Genomic DNA, 9,228 nt, shown 5'->3' on the forward strand with positions numbered 1-9,228 from the left:
GGTGCGGAGCGTCCTCCTGACTCAGTTCCCTGCCCGTGTCCCCGTCACTCTCCCTGCAGATCTCGGCAGGTTTTTCACATTTCCTCCCTCTAAGTGCAGGTAATAACATGCCTGCCACGTGGGTGCATGTGTGTGAGGACTACACGAGATGACGCAGATAAAGTGCCTGGCACACAGCAGTGCTGCCCCTGTTGTGGGGTATTATCTGCAGCCTGGGGGAGCACCCTCTCCCAGAAAGCTGAGCCTCAGGGACTGCCCAGAGGATGGCTCTGGGGGGCCCTGCCTGACCAGCGTGGTCCTTGCCCGCGGGGGGTGCTTTGGGCAATGGCCGGACAGGCTTGCAGCCTCATTGAGGGGGTGGGGGTGGGGGCCTGGACGTCAGCCCCATGAGGGTGAGAGCCAGGCGTGAGCCAGCCCTGGAGGATCTGTGGACAGGGACTGAACTGACACTGTCACGGGGTGTCCTTCACCCTGAGGGAGCCAGCGGGGGACCTGCTGCTTTAAGCTGATGGGAGGCCCCCGAGTGCCCCTTGAAAACCCCACTTCAAGACCCTTCTGGCCTAAACCCAAGGGCGTCTGGGCTGGGAAAGCAGTGTCCAGTGGGGCAGCCCGCGCCCGGCCCGGGGCCCACCTGCGAAGGTCGGCGTCAGGCTGAGGAAGCCGGCCGGCTTGTCCAGCTCCCTGCGCACCTGCTCGCTGTAGGCCTGGTACTGGCCCAGGACGGCGCTGCCCCTCCGGAGGCCCCGCAGCGCCTGGAAGACCTGCAGTTTGTGCCGCAGCACGTCCTCCGAGCTGCTGATGTCGGGGGGCAGCTCCATGGCCACCAGCGTGAGGATCTCCGTCAGGTGGTTCTGCAGGACGTCGCGGATGACCCCGTACTCCTCGTAGAAGCTGGTGCGACCTGGTGGGAGGAGAGGACGGGAGGCCATAAAGGTGGGCAACACGCCCAACGTCCGAGGTGCACCGAGACCCCAGCCCACGTGCCTCGTCCGCACCCCAAGCCCGGTCCAGAGCCCACAACGTGGTTGATGCAGAAATCCTCGAGGGCCGTTTAAGAGAAGGCGTCACACTCTCCGGGCTTCTCCTGTTTGACGGAGGAAACACGAGTTCCGTTTTAGGTGAGTTTCAGGAATTGCGTGGGGCAGGCTCTGGCCGGGCAAAGGCCAGATTGCAGACACCTGGCCCCGCCCCTCCCTGCATCGCGGAGAGGGCCCGGGCTCTGGGGTCTGAGGGCCGCTTCCTAGGTGTGACTTCTGAGTGTCAGTGTCTGCCTCCCGCCAATCAACGGGCTGACGACTGCCACCCGTTACCAAGTGCACCAAGGTGCCAGGCAACATGCAGGTGCCAAGGACACAGACAGGTCCTTGTCCTCAGCTTCCAGGGAGGGGAAATGGGAGGGAGGAAAAAGCACGTCAACAGAGAAATGTAGAGATGTGACAGAGGGACAGAGAAGGCCCCTCTGAGACCGAGGAGTCAGCCCTGCAGTGGCAGGGGGAGCAGAAGCCGAGGTAAGATGGAGCCTGGCTGGCTCCTGCACCAGAGGGAGGGGGCAGGAGGGCAGGGGCCTGGAGCCCAGGTAAGGGGCTGGACTTGCTTCTGAGTTCAGGGGGAGCGCCTGGAGGGCTTCAAGCAGGAAGGGACAAGTTCAGATGTGCCTTCGGCCTAGACCCCGCCTGCTGTGGGGAGAAGGGCTGTAGAAACGAGGAGCCCGGGAACAAGGCTGTGGTGGGAGCACAGGGGCTGGAGGGAATGGACGACTCATTCTGGAGTCGGGACTGACTGGGCTACTGAGCAAAGAGGAGAAGCCAAAGTCACTCCTAGAATCGGGGCGTAAGCGAAGGACGGCGGTGGAGACATCTGCCAAGATGGGGAGACGGGAGGGGCAGTTTGACGGAGGAAACACGAGTTCCGTTTTAGGTGAGTTTCAGCTGGACATCCAGGTGAAGTCAAGTTGGCAGGTGGACAAGGTGAGGGCACGGCCCGCATGACAGCCCAACGCCCGCTGTGGCCTGGCACGGTGCAGAGGCTCACACGTGCCCCCTGGTCACACCCACAGGTCCTGCACGGCAGCCACGACTGTCCCTGCTCCACCAGAGCAAGAGCGTACCTGCCCATGGCGAGTACAGCAGTGCCGGGGGCGGGGTCTCACACACACACACACACACACGCCTGCCCCTCTCCAGAGCTCGCGGGGAGCCGTGACTGTCAGGGTCAAGTGCAGAGGCTCCAGCTGTCTGAGCGCTTAGGTGCCAGTGCCCAGCTGCTCGCGTGGCACGGCTCCTATCTGCACCGCAGTCGACGACACACGGAGAAAGCTCACGTCACGACAGGGGGGCAGTCACGGGTGGAGGCTTCACTGCACTGTCCACGACGCAGGCTGGTTCTTACCCCGGCAACGCCAGTCGTGCGCGGGTCTCGGGTTCCCGCTCCGGGAGACGTCACTGACCTCTGGCCCACCCCGCGGGCCCCTGCCTGACCCAGTGCCCGCCTGTTGCTGCCCCATGACACCCGAAGCTCCATCCGAGCAGGGGCTGCGTCCCTGCTCACTGCGGCAGCCCTGGCGCCTGAGAGCGTGCCGCCCGCAACCAAGGGACACTGCACAGCGGAGGAAACGAACAGACACACGTCGTCACACATCAACTGCAAAAAACATGTCGACAGAAAGAAACGTGAATGCTTCCAAAAAAAATTAATTCTGAACACAGGATGGAAAATGACCAGAAAAACAGAACTTAAGACAGAGGAAAACTGCTCCTGGGACTTAGAAAGGCTTTATGTATCAGAAACCATGGAAAAGAGTCAGTTACTAGAAGTCAGACCTGAGAGGTTATCCTGAATGCAGGATAAAGGGACAAAAGCAGACACCTCCATCCAACACACAGCACGGCGCCCTTCAAATGCCACAGCCGCTGTCAGGGGTCAGACAGCCACGGCAACAACAGGCAGGGGCCAGGCACGGTCCACCGCAGTTTGGAGCCCTGCAGGTGAGGCGGGAGGGAATTTGGGGAGGGACCCGGAGACACCAAAGCCCTGTTTTGAAGTCAGGCTGGGGGGTACATGGTATTCACTATACCACAGTCCTGTAGATCGTAGGCGTATTTTGTAAGCGTTCTTTTTTATCGAGTCAATATCTAATTCAAACAAACGACGGGGAGGGCTCCTTGTTCAGGCCGCGTGGCCAGCATGCTGCTTTCCGCGGCCACCGGGGTCCCAAGTGAGGTCCCAGCCACCTGCCTGCCCGGCTCCCAGCGCAGCTCCGGCCAGCTGGACGGCGAGCAGGACCAGGCCCGCCCGGACCAGTGCTGTGGGCCAGAGAGGAAGCCGCAGCCTGCCTGCGGGAAGGCACCCATGTCCCCAGTGCCGGAGTGACTCTTCTCACCCAGAGTTCAGCGTCCCTGGCCAGAGCGGAACCCTGGGACAGCACGGCCCAGGCCTGTCCAGGCCGCATGCTCAGAGCGCCCCACTGAAGACAATGGCCGAGCCCGCCCCACAGGTTCTGACTGTCGAAGTCCTTACAATGTTGTTGAGAAGACACCAGGAAAAGCTAAGACAATAACAATGCATGGATATCAGCCCACTTACTCCTCACCATCCCGACATATGAGGACGTCCTGCTGTGACCTCTGGGGCTCAGAGAAGTTAGGTAACTTGGCCCAGGTCACACAGCTGGTTAAGGTTGGAAGCCAGGCCATTGGCCCCAGCACCTGCAGTTCCTGCCACCAAATACCTCCCTTTCAACTTCCTGCCACCCCATTGAAACCACCACAGGACATGGCACCCAGTGTGATGCTCGGTGGCCCAAGCACCAGGGACTTCAGAACAGAGCACAGTGGTCGGAGGAGCCAGCTGAGCGGGGCTCCAGAGGATGGGATAGGTCAAAGGTCAGGGACCCCATGCCAGGGGGCCCAGTGCAGGTGTGAGGGGGTGGGGCAGCGCTTATATCCCTCAGGACAGTTAAATGCCTCAGCTGCCATCAGGTGGTGCCACACTGGAGTGTGGGCTCAGGGTGACCAAATCTTCTAATTTTTTTTGGAGAACATAAACATTTGGACCAATGAGTGTAATGTCATGATTTTTAAATGTGCACACATAATTCAGATTGCTTAAAACGCTGCATGTCTCAAAGACATGTATGTTGGGCTGACTGTCCCTGGGCCACATCCCAGTTAGGGTGGACAGCATGCACCAGAGGGCAGAGGCCCCAGCACACAGCTCAGATGGCAACGCCTGGCCCAGCAGAAGCAGCCGGTTTGTGGCTGGGAGTAGGAGGAATCCGGGACAGACGGAAAGGGCCTTGGGAACTAGATTGAGGAGTGTGAGGAGCTATTAAGTTCTTGACCTCAACTAGTTAAGGAGCTACCATGTGACCCAGCAATTCTACTGTCACGTATACACAAGAGAAAGGAAAGCATACGTCCACACACAAACTTGTACACGGATGCTCATAGCCACATTACTCACAACAGCCACAGAAGAGCAGCATCCTGCATGTCCAGCAGCTGATGAATGCATGAGGAACATGTGGTCCACCCACACAACGGAATACTAGGCAGCAACGAAAGAGGTCGCTCTGACAAACACTACAACATGGGTGAACCTGGAACACATCATGCTAAGTGAAATAAGCCAAGCACAAAAGGCCACAAATCGTATCATTCCACTGATGTGCAATGCTCAGAACAGGCAAATCCAGAGAGACAGAAAGACCAGAGGTAATGGGGGGCTGGGGAGAGGGGGGCATTAGAGGGGCAGCCAAGGGGCACAAGTTTGAGGATGTTCTAAAGTGGGCCATGGGGATGGCTGCCCAACTCCGTGAACATACCCGAGCTGCTGAACTGCATGCCTCGAATGCGTGAACTGTGTGACACATAATTACCTCCCAACAGAACTGTGTTTTACCGAGTGTGAGAGCAGGAAGCGGAGACAGGAAAGAGGCGCTGTGGGAAGATCGCGGCCAGGGCCTGCCAGGTGGCCTGTCAGAGGGGCAGCGGCATGACATCAGGCAGGGCGGGGCGCGTGGAGCCACAGCGACGCGGACATTCCGTGGGTGAGCGAGCACTGGGCGGAGACGGGCAGTTCAGGGTCGGGACCTGGAGTGGGTCTCCAGCCTGGCCGCCTGCTCGGCCATGTCTCAGCCCTGTGGCCCCGGGGAGTGGCTGTCTCACACGTAAGAGAGGAATCGGCACGTGCCTCCCAGTGGGGCTGCTGCGAGGTTAGTGAGTCCACACACACGCAGGCCTGGCGCACAGGAAGCACCATGAACACTGGCTGGTGTTTGCGTCGTTACGGGGGCGGCATGAGAGGGGCCCCAGCCAGGCCACTCGGACAGCAGTCACCATGTGGAAATAAAAAGAGTTAGAAAAAGTAGTTCTATTTCATGAGAAAAATGCAAGGATGGTTTTAGCCCTAACTCCGCTGAGTCTGAAGAGGTGGTGTGGTGTCCAGTGAAAAAAATCTAAAAGGTGCCCGGCCAGTGTGGCTCAGCGGTTGACCATCAACCTATGAACCCAGGAGGTCATGGTTCAATTCCCGGTCAGGGCACATGCCCCGGTTGCGGGCTCAATCCCAGGTGTGGAGCGTGTAGGAGGCAACCGATCAATGACTCTCTCTCATCGTTGATGTTTGTATCTCTCTCTCCCTCTCCCTTCCTCTAAAAAAAAAAAATCCTAAAAGGTAGCTGGTGGTCTGAGACGGGCCTGGGGAGGCAATGACTGGGGGGATATGCTGGGTTTTGTCAAATCAAAAATGCCATCAATGGTGAAAATCATTTTTTTATAACCTCGAAGAAAAGGGGTGCCAATTCAACTGTCACTTCGCCAGTGGGAAACCCAACTTCAGAGATGGGGAAAATGTGTCTTAGAATCGAAGAATCGCAGCAGATTTAAGAGTATAAAGAGAATAAAGCTTTGCAAACAGAGGAATTTTCGATGGCGAGAACACAGCGGAGTCCTTAAAGGCCCTGTTATCTGCTTACTATTCATTAATTTAGCAAATCCCTCAGTGGCCCTTTTCCTATTTTTATCCCCTCTCGGTCCGTGGGGAGAAGCACTTCCTAGGCTTGCTGCCCGCTGCGTAAGAGAGAGCTTCCTTTCTTCCTAATTTCAAGCTTCAGGGGGTGCCGCGTGCAGCACAGCCCACAGATTGCAGGCTCTGATCCTTTCCTGGCTGGCTCTGTCTTTTCCGAGTTCAAGTGCAGTGACCGGAACCTGTGCCTCTCGGGGGGAGGCCTGCAGCTAAGGCCAGGCGCAGGGAAGGGCGGGGCGAGGCCTCCTGAAGATGCCCACCAAGCTGGGTTTTTTTAGTTGCCACCAGCTGTTGTGGACTGTTCTTTGGTGGCTGTTTTTTTCTGAAAATGACCTGTATTGACCCCCAGCATCCTTGCCTGGGTTGAAAGGTGAGGGTCAAAGCCCATCGATGTGAACAGGATGGAACACAGCACAGTGGCATGGACGATGGAAGGAAGGCCATACACTGGCTTCCATCCTGCCCGAGTCCAGGGCTCGTCCACGCTCACAAGCTGGAGAGACCCACCGCTTTGCCCCCCAGCTGCGCTGCCCCTTGAAACCTCAAGGGGTGGCATCCCAGGGAAGGCAGGAGAAGTCTGGGGGGATGTCATAACAAAGTAGACTTCCTCCTTTGGCCTATCAATTCCACTTCAGAAGTATACTTAGAGGAAAAATACATTTAATGCTCATAGGTGTTCTAGAATTAGACAGTGGTTGCACAACTCTGTGAATATATTAAGAACTAGTGAATTGTACATTTTAAAAGGGTAAATTTTTTTAAAAAATCCATTTTTATTGATTTCAGAGAGGAAGGGAGAGGGAGAGATAGAAACATCAATGATGAGAGAGAATCACTGATCAGCTTCCTCCTGCGCACCCACAACTGGGGATGGAGCCCGCAACCCAGGCATGTGCCCTTGACCGGAATTGAACCCAGGACCCTTCAGTCCACAGTCAGATGCTCTATCCACTGAGCCAAACCCGCTAGGGCTAAGAGGGTAAATTTTATGGCATGTGAATTATATCTTAACTTTTTTTTGAAAGCTCACAAAGGACTATTTAAAATGGCAAAAACGGAAACAACCAAAATGCCTAATAATAGAACAATCCATACTCTGGCATGAACAGAACTGAACAGAAATACAGAGCTGCTAAAAGGTATATACTAGCCCGACTGTGCTCAGGGGTTGAGCACCGCCCTATGAACCAGGAGGTCACAGTTTGATTCCCATTCAGGGCACACGCCCAGGTTGCAGGCTCGATCCCCAGTAGGGGGAGTGCAGGAGGCAGCCAATCAGTGATACTCTCTCATCATTGATGTTTCTCTCTCTCACTCCCTCTCCCTCTCTGAAATCAATAAAGATATATTTAAAAAATAAAAATAAATAAGTCAGGTGGAGCCCAGGGCCTGAGGCCACGCCCACTTCCTGTCCTTGCCAACGTATATAAAGAGCAGCATTTCCAGTTGTAAAGTATTCCCATGTACATACATCTCCAGACTTAAACCTCAAGGCACCCTGAGAGAGAGAGAGAGAGGGACGGAGACAGACAGACACTGGGTCACCGTCACTATGCAACAGAGACTGCTGGGCCCGGAAACCGGTCCTGCTGCCTCCACTTTACGGGAGATCCCAATTTCCTGGTAAAAACAGGGCTTTAAAAGCACAAGAAACTAAAAGCCTGCTGAGGTCCGCACCAATGGCTTCTGGGATCACTGAAAATAAAAGGGGGCTGGGCCCAGGAGCAAGCGGTCCACTGGTCAGGACACCTGGCACTGCCCTGCGCTCACCTTGGCAGCTCTGCAGATGGAGGGGGGGGAGGGGAGGGAGGGACGACTGCACTGCTGAGTGCGCTCCGGCCCCTCTGGCACACGGGGCGGCCCCTCTAGCACACCAGGCGGAAGGCAGGCCAGCTGGTACCTGGGAGGACCCTGGCTGCCCGTCCCTCAGTGAGAGGCACTGAGTGGTCACTCCGCCCTCAGAAGTGAACATGCATCACGCTCCCCCCCCAAGGTCAGGATAGGGACCCTCCCTGGTCGGGCCTCAGTCCATCAGCGGCCCAGCCCTCCTTCCAGAGCCTTTGCCAGTGGCCAGGAGCCGGACCAGCAGGCGTCATCTCCACAGAAGCCCAGTGACCCAGCCGAGGTCACTTCTTGCCTGGCCCACGGGGCTGTTTCAGGAACCCAGGTCCCAGGTTCCTGTGACTCTCAGGGGCTCACTGGATGGGGACCCCTCAGGAGGGCGCCCAGATGAGAAGAGGGAGCTGCACTGGCAGCTGGAGGGAGGACTGCTTCTTCCTTTCCTCCTCCCAAGTCTCTCTCTCTCTCTCTCTCTCACTCTCTCTCTCTCTCTCTCCCCCCCCCTCCCTGCTGTCTATGCAGTGGCCTTGATGCTGCAGCAAACTCCTCTGGGCCAGAGGCTGAGACAGAAAAGGAGAAAAAAACAACCACTCGCAGCCGTGGAGGGAGGGAGCTGGGGCAGCCAACCCCGCCCCTGTGGGTGAGTGAGTGAGTGGGGGTGGGGACATCCTGATGACCTTGCAGCTCACAAGTCCCTCTCCCAGGGCCTGCAGCAGCTCAGGCCAGAACAGCCCGCGTCCCAGCCTAGCTCAAACCTGCCCCTGCCAACACCCGGGCTGGTGGTCCAGGCTGCCACCAGGGACCCAGCCCTGCCTCCCTGCACAGGACTCAGCGAGGGGTGCACACCTGCAGAAGGAGAAAAGCCAGGGGCTGAGTGCTGGGGGAGCGGGAGGGAGAAGGCCCCCCTTTGCCCTGTGGCTTCGTGGTCAGTCCCCCTGCAGCGGGGAAAGCCTGCCCTGCCTGCTTCCGACCCAACCCCGGAGAAGGCGAGCCGAGGCCCTGACAAGTGGACACAGGGCTTCCTGGCCAAGGGGGGGGCGCGGCTGCAGGTCAGTGCTTGGGGCACCAGAGCTGCACAGGCCACTTCCTGGATGTGAAGAATGCGTGTCCTAAGTCCCATGGGGTCGGGGGGAGAGAGAGACACAAGGAGAGAGAGACAGAGAGAGAGAGACAGAGAGAGACACAGAGACAGAGAACTCACTTCCTCCAAAATGCTGCACTTTGTCTAGCCCCTGGCTCCATGGGGATCCTGCAAAGAAACCCACAAATGACAACGGGCCCCAGAACTAAGAGGCCATGGCGCCCACTGGGACCTCCAGATAGTGCGGCTCTCCCCCAACCTGCGCGGGCGCAGAAGGAGCTGCA

At 57.5% G+C, this 9,228-nt stretch overlaps 1 protein-coding gene across 1 annotated transcript in view; it reads right to left on the minus strand.

Moving 5' to 3' along the window:
• Positions 1-9,228, minus strand: part of H6PD (hexose-6-phosphate dehydrogenase (glucose 1-dehydrogenase)) — a 23,017-nt gene that overhangs the window by 3,713 nt on the left and 10,076 nt on the right. The window contains exon 4 of the mRNA XM_006766809.2: positions 632-901. Coding sequence (XP_006766872.1) covers positions 632-901 — 270 coding nt within the window. The remainder of the gene's footprint in view (positions 1-631; positions 902-9,228) is intronic.

This window comes from Myotis davidii, unplaced genomic scaffold (assembly GCF_000327345.1).
Source record: "Myotis davidii unplaced genomic scaffold, ASM32734v1 scaffold299, whole genome shotgun sequence".
In the NCBI taxonomy this organism is placed as follows: Eukaryota; Metazoa; Chordata; class Mammalia; order Chiroptera; family Vespertilionidae; genus Myotis; species Myotis davidii.